At 56.0% G+C, this 17,319-nt stretch overlaps 2 protein-coding genes across 4 annotated transcripts; both read right to left on the bottom strand.

Moving 5' to 3' along the window:
- Positions 1-234: 234 nt before the first annotated feature.
- Positions 235-6,376, bottom strand: RHOC (ras homolog family member C). 2 transcript variants are annotated; one of them, XM_060623781.3, is made up of 5 exons: positions 6,246-6,376; positions 2,830-2,993; positions 2,174-2,294; positions 1,708-1,838; positions 235-943 (listed from the first exon to the last, which is right to left on the bottom strand). In XM_060623781.3, exons 2-5 carry the CDS (start codon positions 2,983-2,985, stop codon positions 770-772), a joined length of 582 nt encoding a protein of 193 aa, XP_060479764.1. In that variant the 5' UTR covers positions 2,986-2,993; positions 6,246-6,376; the 3' UTR covers positions 235-769. The 2 variants fall into 2 exon arrangements, with proteins under 2 accessions (XP_060479764.1, XP_060479765.1); XM_060623782.3 differs by lacking the exon at positions 6,246-6,376 and adding an exon at positions 4,213-4,236.
- Positions 6,377-8,873: 2,497 nt separating this feature from the next.
- PPM1J (protein phosphatase, Mg2+/Mn2+ dependent 1J) lies at positions 8,874-14,443 on the bottom strand. Of its 2 annotated transcripts, XM_060623780.3 has the most exons (11): positions 13,820-14,443; positions 12,359-12,473; positions 11,733-11,843; positions 11,556-11,633; positions 11,160-11,272; positions 10,800-10,884; positions 10,133-10,251; positions 9,865-9,928; positions 9,605-9,712; positions 9,337-9,488; positions 8,874-9,192 (listed from the first exon to the last, which is right to left on the bottom strand). In XM_060623780.3, the coding sequence occupies exons 1-11, from the start codon at positions 14,143-14,145 to the stop codon at positions 9,045-9,047; spliced, it is 1,419 nt and encodes a 472-aa protein (XP_060479763.1). In that variant the 5' UTR covers positions 14,146-14,443; the 3' UTR covers positions 8,874-9,044. The 2 variants fall into 2 exon arrangements, with proteins under 2 accessions (XP_060479763.1, XP_060479762.1); XM_060623779.3 differs by having other exon boundaries at positions 11,556-11,843; positions 13,820-14,442.
- Between the last annotated feature and the right edge of the window lie 2,876 nt (positions 14,444-17,319).

Raw genomic sequence — 17,319 nt, 5'->3', positions numbered from 1 at the left:
CCACCCACAGGCTTCTAAGTTTAGCCCCTGCTCCAGACCACTCCCCTCACCCGCCTCCGAGGCCCAGAGCCAGGCATGACCTCATCCTTTGCTCCAAGACTCCGCCCTGCCTGCCCGGGAGTCCTGCCTTTGCAGACCGGGGGCCAGCCTGGCAAGCAACTTGGGAGAGATGGGACTCTCGGCTCACAGCCAAGGCAGGGACCAGGAGAGAAAGACAGGAAGCTGCCACACACATGTTGGAGCCTGTGGCCTTTATTCATGTCCCCCCACCAAGAAGAGCCAGAGTCTAGGCCCCAGTCAAAAGCAGAACCGTCAGGGGCCCGGGGCTCTGGGTTACACCCTCCAAGTCCCCTACCCCAGACACTCCCGTGAGCCAGAAGTATATAAAGTGCTGGTGTGTGATGATCTTATGGGGAAGGCTGAAGGGATCAAGAGCCCCACCCCTGGACCAAGGCAGCAGGAGGAGGAACTCTGCTCTTGGAAGGGCAGGGAATTGCCCTAGGTTCCAGAGTATAGGGAGGGAGGGCCGGGCCGGGCCGCCGCCGCCGCCGCCGCCACCACCACCACCACCACCACCACCACCACCACCACCACCACGGGGCTGCTGGAGGGGGGCTGGCAAAATTCAGAAATTCAGATGCAGTCCTGGGCTGGGAGGAACTGAAAAGGGAGCCTTCGGCAAGGAGCCCTAAGAGGATGGGGCCAGGAGGTGGGCAGCTCTGCAACCCTATGAAGGGAGGGGGGGGAACAGGGGAGGCCTTGGGGGGTCTCAGAGAATGGGACAACCCCTCCGGCGCTTATTCTTGCGAACCTGGAGGCCAGCCCGAGTGGCCATCTCAAATACCTCCCTCACCCCCTCCTTGGTCTTGGCCGAGCACTCGAGGTAGCCAAAGGCACTGATCCGGTTTGCCATGTCCCGGCCCTCCTCAGATCGCACGGGCTCCTGGGAAGACAGAAGTCGAGAGGTTAAAGGAAGCTGGTGGCTAAGTGCACCTCTCCCCACTTTAGCCATGAGTGTAGTGACTAGGACAAATGCATCTTCCAGCCCCAGCCACCCTGGGCAGTTTCTGGGCCAGGACCCAAGACTCTTAATGTTTACATCAGATGTCTCCATCAGCCCTATATCCCATGACACACCCTTCTCTGGCCTCAGCATCCAGCACCTCCTAACCAGTCTCCTGCCCATTCTCACTTTTTTCCAATAAGTGCCCTACGGCTGCTAAAATTTTTCTAACGCACAGACGTGACCATATCTGCCCCCCGGTTGAAAGTTTTGCCATAACTATCCTTGTAGGAGAGTCCATATTCTTTATCCTGGCCTCTGGCTAGAGAGCCACCTACCAGGTAAACCAGCTCCCTCACTCTGGGCCTTCCGGCCATGCGGGCCCACTGGCATTGGAGTCAGCCCATACCTCAAGCAAAAGATCTATTATAAGAAGCTGCCTCTGAAGACAGGGATGTTCCTCTTCTTAATAGCCCCAACCCCCAAAGAATGGAAGCAAATAAAACGCCAAGTGACCCTGGACAAGTCACTGCATTCTCTGACAATTTCATCAGGTATGGTAGCGGAGAGCAAGAGCCCTTCTGGTTCTTCCTCGCCAGGGAGTAGGAGGTGGGCCTCCACTGCCTCACTGGGAAGTCCACTGGAGAGAAGACCCTAAGGAGGTCATCTGTCCCGGGGGCTCCAGGCCTGGCAGCCCCACCCACCTGCTTCATCTTGGCCAGCTCTCTCCTCGTATGCTCATCTTGCCTCAGGTCCTTCTTGTTCCCCACTAGGATGATGGGCACGTTGGGGCAGAAGTGCTTCACCTCTGGGGTCCACTTCTCAGGAATGTTTTCTGCACAGACATGTCCCGACAGGTGTTGGTGCCTCCACTTAGGCTAGAAAGCTCCCCCCAGGGTCCCCTTCTTTCCCCCCAGCAGTGTTAGAGGCTCTTCAGCACAACAGTCCCTTTCACAGCTCAAAGCCCCTCTGCCCCCACAGTACACCCTTGGAGCCCTCCCCAGGGCCAGAGTCACCACAGTGCAGGAGGCTGACAGGGCCCTGTCACAAACCCCCCCGGCCTCGGCCTCTGATGGTGGCTGACAGGAGCTGAGGTGAGAGCTACCTCCGGTTGGCTGACTCCAAGGGGTTCTCAGTACCTTTTCTCCGACGCCCTCACCCCCACCTCACCCAGGCTGTCGGGGCTGTCGATGGAGAAGCACATGAGGATGACGTCAGTGTCCGGGTAGGAGAGAGGCCGCAGGCGATCGTAGTCTTCCTGCCCGGCCGTGTCCCACAGAGCCAGCTCCACCTGATGCATAGGCCCAGTGAGTAGCTGGCCTGAGGGCCCCAGTTACACCCCTCCCCTGCCACCCAGAGGTCCTCTTCTGAAACTACTGGTCCTTGTGGCTCACTCAACATTTACTGAGCACTTGCTACATGCCAGGGACAGCGCTAATCACCATCACACAATGTAAATAAGGTGAGGTCTTAGAAATCCTGAGACACGGGTGCTTGATCTCTTTGTAGTTTATGAGCTCCCTCGTGAGCACCGCTATCTGATTTAAGTGACAAAAGCCTTTGAAGGAGGCCTGACCACTATCCCCACTTTGCCATCAAAGGAGCTTAAGCTCAGAGGCAAAAGGACTGGGCCTGGGTTATAGAGCCAGGGCGTAGAGAAGAAGGAGGTGTATCTAGATTTCCTAAAACTAAAGTTTCACTTAAACTTGTACTGGCTCCAGCAGGGAGAGTGGAGCAGGGACATGGGTGGTGAGGCAGGACATCCAAGGTCCAAAGGGAGGGGGCGGGGTTCCCAGGGGGAGACGGGGAAGGTTCTTGGCCTTCACCTGCTTGCCGTCCACCTCTATGTCTGCGATGTAGTTCTCAAAGACAGTGGGGACGTAGACCTCTGGGAACTGGTCCTTGCTGAAGACGATGAGGAGGCAGGTCTTCCCACAGGCCCCATCTCCGACAATCACCAGCTTCTTTCTGATTGCAGCCATGGCTGGGGCTGGCAGGGAAGAGGCAGTGAGAATGTAGGGAAAAGCCAATATATCCAAAAACACTTCGCTGGGGCCCCCCAAGACCTGGAAACCAAGGCTTCCAGCAAAGAGAGGGAAGGGAGGGATAGGGGCTTGCCCAGGCACATTCTTGCCGAGAACCAATCGTTCAGTCAACTGAGCTTGAAATTCCTAATCTGAGGGTCAGGGACAGGTCTCCCTAGACGGATTAGAATACAGAAGTGGGAGGTGGAAGAATCAGGGAGCCAGAAAACAGGAGTTCTGATCTAATCCACCAACTGTAGGACCCTAGACACTTAAGAGGGGGGATCAGGGACATGTCTGGAAGGGCCAACTTTTATCTGCTATACATATCAGGGCTTCAAGTCAGACTTTGTTACCAGGATTCTGATACTTCTAAAGTTTAATAATCGCTAGGGTCCAATCAAGAACACATTGTCCCTCACTCAGGACAAGTCCTGCCTGCCCAGTCACAAATGAGGCATCCTCTCCAAGTCCACAGGCTAGTAGAACCAGCTACGAGGTGGCAGGTGGATAAGGGAAACTATGCTGAGCATTTCCACAAAAATCATCTCCTTCAGTTCCCAGAAGCCTGCAAGATCGATGGTGTGCTTCCCATTTTGCCAAACTAGGAAACAGGCTCTGTGAGGTTATAATGTGTGTTCAGAGCTGTGGCAGGGATGGCACTCAAAGCAGGGCTGTGTGACTCGAGACTCTGTTAGAGCCTTTTCTACGTATTACTCCAGAGATGGGAAAGAGAGCAGAGAGAAGGAAACCCAGAGGGCAGTGGCAGCGGCCAACCGGCTTCCCTGGCCCACCCCATCCCAGTCCCTAAAGCCAGCCCCGAGTCACACAAAGAAGGCTCAGTCCCGGCAGTGCCCACAGCCCACATTCGGGCAGTCTGCCTTCCTCCCCCCTTCCTTCTGGGCCTGGCAGCAACACTGGGTCACTCAGCCCCAGGCAGGGGACAATGACCACACTGTAGGGAGCCACACATCCACCACAGCAGAGTGACTGAGAATAATCCACTAGGGAATCACCTCCACCCACCCCGCGGACCAGCCCCTTCCTCTCCTCTGTCCAGCTCACCCCAAGGCCCTGCCCACCCCTCCCTGTGACTCAGGGCGAGGAGTCAGCTTCCCGAGGTTTCCATATGTCCCCGGCCCCTAACACACAAGAGCAAGCATCTGCACAGTTCATCACACCTACCCAGCCTCCCTGCCCCTGAGCTGAGCCTCACTTCCTCCCTCCCTGGGGAGAGGAGCTGACCTCCAGCCGGCTGAGGTTCCCAGGCCTCCAGCCTTGGAGGAAGAGAGGGCGGGCTCTGAGAGCTGAGAGGCGGTCGAGGCTGTAGGGAAGGGGGAGGGGGCTAGAGCCTGAGCTGGGAGGAGCTCCCAAAAAAAGAGCTGAACAAGGACCAGTCCCAGCACCAGCCAGGCAAGGAGTAGTTAAGAGAGAAGGGGATGGTAACCTGATCTCTGCCCCAGACCTGGCTTTTTCTCTCCGTCCCACATCCTGTCAAACTGGGCTGAACTCTTGTACTCCCCACATACCACCACCTCACAGCCTGGCTTTGGTCTGCCTTTTAGGAAAGCGAATTCTCCAAGCCCAAAGCTAGTTCTCTTCAACAGTAGGATCCTGGGTGGCCTCCCGCTCCTACACACACACACACACACACACACACACACACACACGTACAAAACTGGGATGAGACGAAGTGGATATGAGTCAGAGAGAATTTATAGGAGTTCAGAGGATACAGCCACACTCTCCCCACCACAAAAGGGGCTCTCTCTCTGATACCCCAAGACAGGCAAGAAGGCATTCACCCTGCCAGCCGATCTCCTCCAAAACTGGAAACCACCTTCAAAAAGGGGGTTCCCCGGAAATTCTGCCCAGGTGATCAACTCCCCCCACCCACTCCCACTGGTTCCATTGGTCCAGCTGTGTGAAAAACAAAACAAAACAAAACAAAACAGGCTGGGGTAGCCCCGCCTGGGATGGGCAGTGTTGATGAAAGACAGTCACCACCAGGGTGAGTACCAGTTGTTTAGGTGTGAGGATGCCACTACCTGCCTGCAGCAGGACAGTTTAGATGACACCCCATGGTGGGAGCCACAGGCCAGAACTCAGGGGCAAGGGCATGCATTAAGTACCCTGAAGCCCCCAGCTCAATTAGAAGACTTTCCCTTCAGGCTCTCAGTTGGGCAAGAAGGGCAGCTGGCCTAGGCCAAGCCAGGACACCAGGCCCAAGGCCAGCATGGCAAGGACAACAGCTCCCTATTAGAGGCAGCCCCAGAAGAACTGCCCCGCTGACCCTAAGATGGGCAACCAAACACCACACAGAGGCTGTAATGGAGCCTGAAGCTCCTGGAGCCTTCCCTGAGACCAGACATCCCGCCCTCTCCTCAATCATTCTCTAGACTTCCAGAGGAACCAGAGGTAGGCTGTACAAAGCGGATCAGCTCTAAGGTCTAGGAAAGGAATCAGATACCACCTCAACTTTAAAACCAGAAGTAAGAACAGGACGCAGCCTTGCATCCTCCCAGCCCAAAGCCCCAGGATAATCCTGGGTTGGGGAGTATAAGGGAGGGGTCTGGAAGGGAGGAGATTCTTACTTACACAAAAAGGAGCTGGATGCTTCCCAATCTCCCCTACCTCCCGCCCCAGGCACACTCCAGGAAGCTTCTGGGGAGGTGTCCAGACCTCTCCGAGCAGTGGCAGCCCCCACTGGCCACACCACGCCCCTATTCCCGCCATTCCACCGGCCTGGCCTGGGGGAATTCCCACCTCCACCCGGATTTGTGCCCGGACCCACACCCCACCCCAGGTCCACATCGGGCCGCCCAGCTTGGGAGCTACAGCGTCTGGAATTGGGCTCCCTCGCGGAGACCCAAGTTGCCTCCTGGCTTCTCGCCCGGCGGGGCAGGTTCCGGGAAGCCGGGAGGGGAAAGGCAGGGACCCAGGCTCGGACACAGGAGCCGAGAGGCCCTGAGGGGCAGTTCCCGGAACAGGGGGGGGTGGGGAGGAGCCCTCGCTGCAGCCCAGGGAGGGGCCGAGAGGGCCCGACCCCCGCACAGCCCAGACGCCGCGTCCCGAGGGAAGGAGGGCGGCCCGCGCTCTGTCCAAAGCCCCCTCCCCGGCCGGCGCCCGGAGCTCCGGCCCAGAGGAGGGGAGCGAAAGTGCTCTCCCGGGGTCGAGTTCCCGGGACGCCCCTCCACCCTAGCCCCCGGCCCGGGTACCTTCCGCTCCGCTGCCTCCAGCTGCGCGGCCAATGCGGGAGGCTGAGACTGACCCGGGGGGCCCCGCCCCGCCCTCCTTCAGCGCAGCGGCGGGGAGGGGCGGACCCGGCTGGGGGAGGGACCGGCCGGGGGCGGCCCTTGGCTCTGCCCGCCCATCGCCCAGCCGGGGGCCACAGCTGCTGGCCCCCGCCGCTGGCCGGGGGTCGAGGGTGGGATGCCGGGCGGGTTGGGGAGTGGGCGGCGGGTGGGCCCCCTCGAGGACTCAGTCTCCGCTCCGCCTTCCAGCCCCCGGGGGTGGACCGGCGTCGGGAAAGTTGCGAGGCACTCGGGGTGGGGTCGGAAAGGGCCGCTGCTGCCCTCCCGTGGCCAACCGGCCACCGGCGCCTACACGCCCCGGGACCTCGCGGGAGGGGGGCTGCGGAAGACGCCCGCCCTCCTCTCGTAAAATCCTGCGGAGTAAGTACCGCTCAACATCACGCCCCAACCTTGAGGACCTTTCACATCCTTTGAGACCCAGGTCACCTTTCCACTTCACAATGCCCGTCCTTCCCCCAGCCTGGAGTTTCCATGAGTCCAATTACTGTGGACCCCTCAAAGGGCGCTCCTTGAAACCTTTTCTGATCCCCAGCTGGGAAGTCAGCTTCCATCCCCAATGCGTTATTTCGGTGCCGCTAGGGACACTGCCCCGGTCCATTATGTCGCCTTGGGTATTTACCTGCACGGGTATCTCTTTTCCTGTTGAAGTGGCTGAGAAGGTTGGAAGGTGAGGAAGCCTACCAATATATTTCATTAGCTTGTGACCTATACGCTATATAGCTCGGCCCTTTTAATACTCATCATGGATCTTTGGGTTAAGTATACCCATCTCCGTTTGCCTGTAAGGATATTGAGGCTCAGAGAAGTGGCTTGCCCAAATTTTTGCTATTAGTATGTACCTGAGAATTCAGACAGGCTCGTCTGGCTCCCGAGTTGGTGCTCTCTCCCTGCTGTCCTTTATGCTCTCCCCACCCCCCATCCCTCACCACTGCCTAGCACACTGCCTGGCACATAACAGGTTTTCAAGACATAATCGCTGAATGAATGAATGTCAGCAATCACGCAGATTTTAAAGATCTGAAGTGCAACCCACACATTTGATAAATGAGTAAACTGAGGTCCAGAGAAGTTTGGTCCCCAGACCTCTTAACTGGTTCAGTAAACACGCTGTGTGTGAATGGAGACCTATGTGCTCAGTTCAAATTGATTTCTGTCTTCAAAGAACTTACAGTCTAAATTTGGAATACATACAACTTAAAGATAGCAAGTTATTGAGCCCTTATTACATGCACCTGGGTCTACATAAACACATGGACTACTTTAGTCTTACAACAATTCTAGAAGGTAGCACTGCTATCTCCATTTTGCTGAGAAGCAAACTGAGGCTCAGAGAGGTTGCAGAGCTCGTGGTAGGTCTGGCACCAGAACCCAAACAGCTGGACTCTAGAGCCTCTGCCCTTAACTGCTACTCCATACCCACTACTTTTTTTTTTTAATGTATATTTATTTATTTTGAGAGAGAGAAAGAGTGGGGAAGGAGCAGAGAGATAGAGACAGACAGACAGAGAGAGAGAGAGAGAGAGAGAATCCCAAGCAGGCTCCTCACTGTCAGCACAGAGCCCCACGTGGGGCTCGATCTCATGAACCACGAGATCATGACCTGAGCCAAAATCAAGAGTAGGTCACTTAACCAACTGAGCCACCCAGGCGCCCCCATACCCACTCCTAGTGTAGACAGTTACATTACAGCCGGCAGTGGCTGTAGTGGGGGCATGCATGGGCTGTGGGATACCTAGCCCCGAAGGACAGGTGAAGTGTTCCAGATAAGGTGATGTGTAGACGTTAAATGAGTTGGAGCCACAACAGGCCCAAAGAATTATGGAACCCCCAGGAGGGTGGGGGTGGGGCTGAAAGATGGGGCTGGAGAAGGAAGCAGTGGCTAGATTATGAATGTCCTTGTATGCCATACTCAAGAGTTGAGTGTTGATTTTGGTCTAGGTGCACTAGGAAGCCACCGAAATGTTCTCTCAAGGGAATAACCAATCAGATCCACACTGTGGAAAGGTCACATTGGGGCATACAGGGGCATGGAGTTAGGAGGCTAATGTACTAGTAACAGTAGGGGTGGGGACAAATATGAAATATATTTTGTAACATATAATCAACAGTATGTAGTGATTGATTCACTTGCTGAGTAAAGACAGACGCCAAAGGTGACCAACTCCAAGATTTCTAACTTGAGCCGATGAGCTGGTGCCCACTGGCATGGTGAACCAGAAGGCACGCGTTTGTAGGAAAATGGTGGATTCTGACATTCGTTGAGTTGAAGTGCCTGTGGGATGTCGAGGAGATGTTCAGGAGACAAGCTATATGAACATCAAGTTCAGGAAAGACCTGGGCTGGAAATACTGACTTGGAAAACGCCAGGAGGTGGATGAAGCCATGGACATGGATAAGAGCACGTGGAGTGGGAAGAGCAGAGGGTGGAAGAAGGAGCCTGGGAGCACTACATATTTAGGACGGCTTCGGGGGGTTCTTTCCACCACCTGAAAGGGCCTTTCAGTTTCTAATCAAAGTAAATGAAGACACACGTTTTATCCATGTGGTTTATTTGCCATTAGCTGTAATTCTGGATCTAACTGACACCCCTTCTTCAGTTAAGTTGGCACTAAAGAAGGTCAGGGAGACAACTTCTGATTTGGGTTGGCAGAGGGTAAGCAGGGAGAGGCTAGGATGTTGGGGGCAGGGTCAGGGCTGAGCCCCTCAGGAGTAACTGCCTGGCCCTCCCAGGGGGATGACGAAGACCGAGATGTCATCCCCGGAACCCAGCTTGTTGTTGGGGAGACGCCAGCCACGGTCCCGGGGGGTGCCCCGGGCCCCCAGGACCAGAGCTTGGGCCAGAGCCGTGTACCTGCCAGGAGCACACGTGCACATTCATGTACCAACATGTAAATGGGAAGATCGATACACAGGCCCTCATGTGGGTCCCCAAGCATTGCTTCCCTTTGCCCCTACCTTCCCCACTGTCATCCCCCCACTGCCCTACAACTCCTACCTGCCGGGGTCATTGGGCTCATAGGCCGACAGCACCCTGTCCACAGTGGCAGCTACCTCACAGTCACTGGTGACATCCCACAGCCCATCTGTTCCCAGGACTAGCACATCATCCGGGCAGTGTTCATACTGTGTCAGGTCATACACTCGTACCTGGTGGGAGAAGAGAGTGAAGAAGGAGCTTGGGGACAAAAGGACCCTGGTAAGAAGCCAGCCTGAGGCCCCCAGAGGAGGGAAGGAATGGTTGAGGTAGCCCCCATTCGGCTCACCTCAGGGAAGCAGGAGAGGAAGGGCTTGATGGGCAGAGTGGAGCTGCAGACCTTGAGGTTGTGGTCTCCCAAGCCCCGGGTCACCCCAATGGTGGCCATCACTCGAGCCTAAAGGGAATGAGTATGGGTGCTGCCACAGCCCTCTCCCAGGCTCCAAAGCTGTGGGCCCTCCCACCCCTACCCTCAGGTAGAACCTCCACCTCCCTAGACAAGTTGTGGTGGGTCCTCCTGCCCTCTCCCACCTCTACCATGGAGTTTACCTTTTTGCCCTCCCCACAGACCAGAGGAAACCTGAGATCCTCCAGCTCGATCTTTTTGTAGGCCCTGGGGAGGGGGGAGTACAGGAGGCATCACCCAGGCATCAAAGCCCCCCCTCCCCTAGGAGCCATGCCCCTCACACAAACCCCTAAGAAGGACCACATCCCCCCAACCCCCAGCCTGGCCCAGCCTCCAGCTTCCACCTTGCTGCTGGTGAGGGACTGGTTGTGTTGCCATGGGAACGTGCCCCAGCTCTGAGGGAAGTGTTACCAGCCGGTCATGTTCTGGTCCCGGTACAGCATCCTCTGCCCCAGCTCCTTGGGCTGAATTCTGCGGGGGAACTCAAGGTGGGTGAATTCACCACCTAGCAGCTCTGGTTTCAGGAAGCCCTGAGGTTGGGAGTGGCCGGACAAGAGCAGAGGCCAGGGAGCATTAGGCTTACAGCACACCCTGGTGTATAGATGTTAATTACAGTAGGGCCTTAAATGGAGTTTACCATGCACCACGCGCTGTTCTAATACTAATGTATAGGAGCTCATTTTAACCCTCACAACAACCCTTAAGGCAGGAACTAGTGTTGCAAGGGAACCGTCTGATGATCAGTTAGCAAAGTACTCGAACTGGGATTCAAACCCAGGCAGTCCAGCTCCAGAGTTAGGACTTTAAAGCACTAAGCCACACTGCCTCTCATGGGCCTTTGCTATTTCCTTTCCCCACTTCTGACTCCACTTCCTTCCTCAGCTGGGGCCACAGTGGGAGCACTGGAGTAACCCACATTCCTTCCTCCTACATGTTCCACCAGGTCAGCCGTAGTCTGCAGAATAGCCTTCCCAGTGAGCAGGTGAGGAGCTGTCTGTGCAGTAGGGATGGGGACATAGGCTACAGAGAGCCACAGAGTCCACAAAGAATGGGAGTAGAGCGTTTAGTTCCTACTTACAAGCAGCTGAAGACGCTGGCGCTCAGTCTCCGGGGTGAACTCCCGGGACATTGGAATGATTTCACCATTCCGGACAATGATGGCTCTGCCCAGAGAAAGAAAAGGTTTGGGCTTGGCTCTCCTCAGCCCCCTTGTGGAGAATTCCAGAAAGACCAGGCTTTCCCCATAATGACCCTTAGGGTTCCTCACCCAGACCCCCATCTTTCCTCCCCTTGTGGTCCTTCCTTATGTCTGTAACTGCTCCTGACCCCATCCCTCCCTCCAGTTTTTGATTTTTAAAACCCACCACCTCACTGTCTTCTATGCCCCCATCCCAGAGAGTGGGACCCCCTGTAGGCATTTGCAACCCCCCCACCATACCTGCTGTCACCTGCATTGGCCACATACACCTTGCCTAGCAAGTAGACTACAACCAGTGCACAGCAGCCCCCCTCCACTTGGTGGCCGCGCCGCTCCCGGGCCATCTGCTCATCCTGCCACGTGAAGGAGGGTCAAAGGGGTGAATGAAGAGGTTCCAGGCACACAACCACCGCCCCCATCTGCAGAAATAAACTGGCCCAGCCAAGCCACACTGGAGGAGAGGAGGGAAGACATGGGTATAGCTAACTACTCCTTCCCTCCCTACTGAACCAAGCTCTGCTCAGGCCCTCAAAGGTGTTGTGGGTTCTCAGGGTCACCCACTTAGGCCACTTGATCCCCATCCAGAGTTGACCAGAGTGACTGCCTAGCAGGCTCTTGCCAGGACCACCCACTCACCATAAACTGGAAGGCATTCTCAATCGCCCCCACTACCAGGCTCTCATGGGTCACTTCCTTCTGCGAAGACCAGCAGGACTGAGGACCAACCAAGTGAGAAGGATCAGAGGAACCTGCGGCCCCTGGGGTAGACGGGAGGCAGAGGGGAGGTGGCGAGGGGTCCTGGAGTATCTCTACCAGGTCTTTTAGCTGCTCCCGGATGTGGCGATGAAGGAGCCTGGAGGCCATTTCGGCAGCTCCGCCCCCTGCATGCCCATCAAACAGGCCCCAGTAGTAGAAGCAGAGTCCCTGGTGGAGGAAAAGTTGGAGGTGAGTGAGGGAGAGAGAGAGAGAGAGAGAGAGAGAGAGAGAGAGAGAGAGAGAGAGTGTGTGTGTGTGTGTGTGTGGCTTGTATTATGTAAGACTCTGGGGCATCCATATAAACATCCGAGAGGAGGTCAGAGTTTGGCATTAAAGGCAAATTAGATTTGTTCACTCATTTACCAAGGGCCTATTATGTGTCAGAAAGAAAAGCATCAAAAAAGCCAAACTCCAAGGATAAAATATGCAAAAATAAATATTGGTAATTAATTAATTACCATCCATAAATACAGTAGTACCTATATTCTAAGTGGAAAACTGAACATTTATACTGACATTCTAACTGTTCAAATGCCACATAAAGGTTCTGTGTCAGAGGTAGAAAGCTAGTGAGTTAGGAGTTAGGTCTTCCACATGTCTCGGATTTAAAACCAGATGCCTAGAATCCCCCGGAAGAGATGTGACCAGGTTTCTGGAGGCTAGGGGCTGGGGTGGGGGCTTACCTGGCCTCGGCTAGGCTCCCTAGGTACCCCTGAAACACTCCTCCGACCTTCCACATACACCACTTCACAGCAAGCCTGGTCCTCATTGTGCCGGCTTTTGCCAGCATTGATGACCCTGCCAGGCCAGAGTGACCACATCAGGTTGGACACCAGACCAGGTCCTGGAATAACCCCCACCTTAGACACACACACCCTCTCTAGCCTGCTGGCCAAACTGAGAAAGGTCACAGCCACCTGGGATCCAGGCCAGAAAGAGGAGGGGAAGGGAGGCAGGGCAAGGCACGAGGAGTACTGTCTGGGTGTCAGGCCCCACCACCTCACAGAAAAGCCAGCAGCAGCACCTGCCTGCCTCAGTTCCCCCATCCCCTGCAAAGGCGGCACCCCTGTGGGCTGCTGGGGAAAGGGTTGGACAGGGGCAGCAGGAGGTCTTACTATCCTGCTTGCCAAGACCCTACATCCCGCCCTGAAGCCTAGTCAACTTTTCTAGTGCCTGGTCCACAGCACCCCACCCTCACGGGCACACCCACCTTTATCTTAAAATCTTCCAGTGAAAGTTTCTGCTGCTTTGGCAGTGAGGCAGTGCTCCAGCCCAGATAGGGAAAGAGGAATTGAAATAGGGCAGGGGTGGAAGCCCACCTGGACTGCGCAGAAGCCACATAAGCCACCAACTCTTCTCAGATAGAAAGCTAAAGGAGCTGGCGGTGGGGCCACGGGTCTACCAGCCACCACCCTCAGCGACCTCAGCGCCCCCGTCTCCCTCAAAGCTCTGCTTTCCCAGTAGATGCATTAAAAATACACCCGGCCTGGGAGCAAGCCGGCTGCTCCCGCCACTCCGACCGGGGGTCCGCGTCTTTGCCTGGCCAGCGCAATGCCCCCCGCCAAGGGGCGTTCAAAGGGGACCCTCCTGCTTCCCGGGCGGCCCCCTCCCCCGCCCCTGGGGAAGCCGGAGGCCGCCTGGTGTCGCGGGCTATTTCTGGGTGTGGAGGGGGAGGGGAACGGTAAGAGGGACAGGGAACTGGGGCGCCGGGGTCGGGAAGCCCGGGAGCGAATCTTTCTGGCTGTCATCTCCTCTATGAAAAGCGCCCCGGGCCTCCTTGAAGCCCCGCCTCCCCTAGCCATTAAACTGCCGGGCCCCAACAGAGAACTGGCCAACTCATCCTTCACGGGGCCCTCCGCTCTCCGGGCTCCGGGCTCTGGAAGGGAACAAGGTCCTGAGGCGGCGCGGGTGAGGGAAGTCAACGAGCTGGAAGATCCTGAGGAAGACTGCACCGACTTGAGAAGCGGCTGGGAGGGGGTGCAGCCCGAAGCCCAGAGGATAGCAAAGGTCCTGGGAGAAGGGAGTTCCCAGCGCCGAGCGCCGCCAGGGGCACGCATCCCAGCGCCGGGGATGCCCAGCTGGGGAAGGGTCTAAGTAAGGGCTGGGGGTCCCATCCTGGCTAGGGTGTTCCCGGGGACGCTCACTCGGCGTAGCCCGTGCTCCAGGGCAGGCGACGGCCGGTGTCCGGGGGGCTTTGCACAGCCCGGCCAGCGTGGTCGTCAGCGCGTCGCAGCCCCCCTGGGCTCAGCTGCAGAAAGGTCGGTCGGGAGAAGCTCGCTCGAGCCTCTACTGTCTTCGCGGGCGCCGAGCTCCCGCTCCCAGCCCTCGCCGGAGGGCTCCTGGGCGCTTCTGGAGGGACGGCAGGCTGCGCGGAGGGCGCGTTGGACAGGTCTGGGGACTTGGGGCGCGGAGGCGGGGCGCCCCCGGAGCTCACCAGGTGCGCCACGGCCGAGCGCACCCGGTTTAGCATGCTGCCTCCCTGCCCCGCCCTCGGCGTGGCCCCGCCCCGAGTCAGGCCCCGCCCCCCTAGGGCGCGCGGTGGGCGGTGCTCGCTCCTGCGGGCTCTCCACGGCCATTGGCTCCGCGAGGGCAGGGCGGGTCCCGGGAAAACTTCCTCCTGCTCTGGGCCGCCCCTGCACCGCCCTGCTGGTTCGCGGCCTCTTCCCGCCTAGTTCCGGCTACGCTCCGCCTCAGTTCCTTTGGGGAAGAAGGGTCTGCTGTTGTGGGAAGGGGAGGGAAGGACACCCTCCAGCTTAGACATCAGCTAGAACTTCCCCATTGTGACGGGGTGGGTGGTGTCTCCTCGCCTTCCGTTCCTAGCAGCTACCCCGGAGGATGATGGAGCTGATGACCTCAGAGCGAAACCAGCAGCTTCGGCGACCCGCTGGGTGTGAGGCACCTGGTGTGACAACACCTCTGGCTGGGGCTGCCGGAGTGAGAGTGAAGGCGAGCCAGCTGGTGCTGGGTGTGCTGTGGGGGTGTGAACGAGGCGGGCTGGAGTCGACCATCCTGAATTAGGGAGCTGGGGGTAACTTCTTGGGCTCCTGAGAGGGCCCTGCTCCCCATGACCTCTAGATCTGGGAGAGCGGTTACCACTCCGACTTCACTTTCTTTCTCAGGATCCAATTCCCTGTTCCCCCCCTTCCCCCAGCCCCATTTAGACCTCCCCTGACCACATCAGGGCTAGAGGAATATTTAGTAAGGATAACTACAATAACTGCTATTTATGGCGGACTTTCTATATAGTAAGCCCGCTACAAAGCACTTTCTATATAGTAGGCCATCTATACTGCACAGCAACACTTCAAAGTAGATTTTATTACGTTCTTTTTACCGATGACGCACCTGTCATTTTACAGAACTTGCCTCAAGAGGTCACGCAGTCAGTGAGAGACTCACACCCGTGCCAGTCCCCAGACGCCCAAACTCGATTCTGTCTGATGAACCAAGCTAATTTGTCGGGATGGTGAAGGAAGGGTTAAGGAGGAGGTGAATGGCAAAGAGTGGGGCTTCTTCCTCTTCCACCTTCAACTCAAGACAGAGGCCGAACCTGCAGGCCGAACAAGTTCTGTACGTACCGCCAGGGGGAGACAGAGGCCAGGCTAAGCACCTATCTGAAAGGAAAAGGTGGCACTAACTTGATGTTCAAAGAGCCCTGTTCCCAAACCTGGTTTCAGGGAATTAATCAGTAGACCTCCAGAGAACCTCCTACCCCATGCACTGTCCAAATGAGGACAAGGCCCTTGTGGCCCTAATGCAAGACAGGAGTAGCCCTCAGGAATCACTGGCACCAAGTCTGTGGTTGGGATGCCATCTCTGTGCTCTGTGGGCGGAATGCTTCCTGAAGGTAAGGCTCTCTCTTCCTGAGCTGAAGTGAGCCCCCAGAAGGGGTGGCTTTCCTGGCAGCTTCCAAATAAAAATCTCATAATGATCATTCAGGTCTTTATATTTGCTGTAATTATACCTGCACTCTGGGCAGAGGCAGCCAGAAAAGTAGAAGTCACACACAAAAAAAAGAAAAATCAGACCCAAAGGCACATAGAGTAGCAAACGCAAAGGGGGGTAAACAGCATGGTGCTGCTATGGGTATTTCCCTCCTGTTTGAGAAAAACAGGAACCAGCTGTCAGATAAATGGCATAAACAACAGCACAAGCAAAGACTGATGGAAAAATATAACATCCTGTCTATTTTTATTATTCAGTGTTTCTGGGGCAGTTTGCTTACCACTTCTCTGTGTCACCCTGCTCCCTAATCCCTGCTCTTCACAGCACCCATCATGGTGTGGCTGCAAATAGGCCACAGAGCCAGGACAGAGAGACCCCTAGCTCTAGCACCAGATGGTCATCAGGGATGTCAGCAGCACTCTTGGGCTCCAGAGCAGCACCCCCCACCCCCCGACTAAATCCTAAGGCTCTCCTGTCTCTGAACATCTTACCTCTGATCCCTGGCATCATCACACCACCTCCCTCCTCAGACTGCCCCAGAACCTGGTAAGAAGGTCATCACTTCTACTCATCCCTGAGGCAGCAGAAAGTGAGAGGGAAAAGTGGGTGGGGTAGGAAGGCAGACTTGGGAGATATTTTTCTCTGCTGAGAGCTGAGACTGCTCAGTGCCTGGCCCTGCCAGGAATGTGTGTGGCCCTAGCCAGTGAGGGCAACTGGGCATCCTCAAGACAGGCCCCTTTATCCTAAGCCATGTGCAGTGGCTCAGAGTTCAGAACTAGGCTTTTCCCCTCTTACCTCTCCCCACCCCATTACTCCAATCCCAAAGCCCTCTTAAAGTAGAAGAGTGTTCCTCCTGTTAAGAGAAAAATTCACAGACCACTTCCTTCTTCCATTTGTCTAAGCCTTTCACATCTAAAATCTTACCCTGTAAAGAATTAGAAATTGCAATTATATTGTAGCCTATATAATGAACATACCGGCTCAAGTTTGGCTATCAAGTTGGGGTTCACAGCCATCAACCATAGAGACCAATTATCAGCCCTCCTGCCTGCTCAGCCTCTACCTCATACCTCACTAGTCCTTCCTGCCCCTGACCACACCATTCCTCCTGCTCTGGGCTGCCCTCCCCCACCCCCCGGTACTGCCCCGCTGGCTTGCGGCCTCTTCCCACCTGGTTCCAGCTCCACTCTGCCTCAGTTTCTTTGGGGAAGAAGGGTCTGCTGTTGTGGGAAGGGGACAGAGGGAAGGACACCCTCTAGATTAGACATCAGCTAGAACTTTCCCATTGTGACGGGGTGGGTGGAGCAAAGATCATTTGCTCTTCCCAGCTGGATTTTAACATTTTCACAGTGGAGGGCTAACATATCAATCTAGAAGTGCATTGTCTAATAGAATTTGGTGCAATGCTGGGGATGTTCTGTATCTTTTCAGTACATTAGTCCCTAGTTTCATGTAGCTATTGAGCACTTGAAATGTGGTGAGTGCAAATAAAGTGTTTAGGGGCACCTGGGTAGCTCAGTCTGTTAAGCCTCTGATTCTTGATTTGTGCTCAGGTCAAGATCTCACGGTTTGTAAGTTCTAACCGGCATAGAGCTCTGGGCTTACAGTGCAGGGCCCACTTGGGATTCTCTCTCCCTCTCTCTCTGCCCCTCCCCCACTCATGCGCAGGTACCCATTCACACGCACTCTCTCTCTCTCT

This window comes from Panthera onca, chromosome C1, assembly GCF_046562875.1.
Source record: "Panthera onca isolate mPanOnc1 chromosome C1, mPanOnc1 haplotype 2, whole genome shotgun sequence".
NCBI classification, from domain to species: domain Eukaryota; kingdom Metazoa; phylum Chordata; class Mammalia; order Carnivora; family Felidae; genus Panthera; species Panthera onca.
The sequence above is the reverse complement of the archived record's forward strand: the minus strand, read 5'-3'. Positions and strand labels throughout refer to the sequence as shown.

Bases quoted from the DNA above. Each gene is read 5' to 3' on its own strand.
- RHOC (XM_060623781.3), bottom strand. From the start codon at position 2,985: ATGGCTGCAATCAGAAAGAAGCTGGTGATTGTCGGAGATGGGGCCTGT. The intron at 1,839-2,173 runs GTGAGGTGGGGG...ATGTCTGTGCAG, and splicing joins CGACAGCCCCGACAGCCTGG to AAAACATTCCTGAGAAGTGG. The intron at 944-1,707 runs GTGGGTGGGGCT...CTGTCTTCCCAG, and splicing joins AGCTGGCCAAGATGAAGCAG to GAGCCCGTGCGATCTGAGGA.
- PPM1J (XM_060623779.3), bottom strand. From the start codon at position 14,145: ATGCTAAACCGGGTGCGCTCGGCCGTGGCGCACCTGGTGAGCTCCGGG. The intron at 11,273-11,555 runs GTGAGTGGGTGG...TTCACGTGGCAG, and splicing joins AGAATGCCTTCCAGTTTATG to GATGAGCAGATGGCCCGGGA. The intron at 9,929-10,132 runs GTAACACTTCCC...CCCCCTCCCCAG, and splicing joins GACCAGAACATGACCGGCTG to GGCCTACAAAAAGATCGAGC.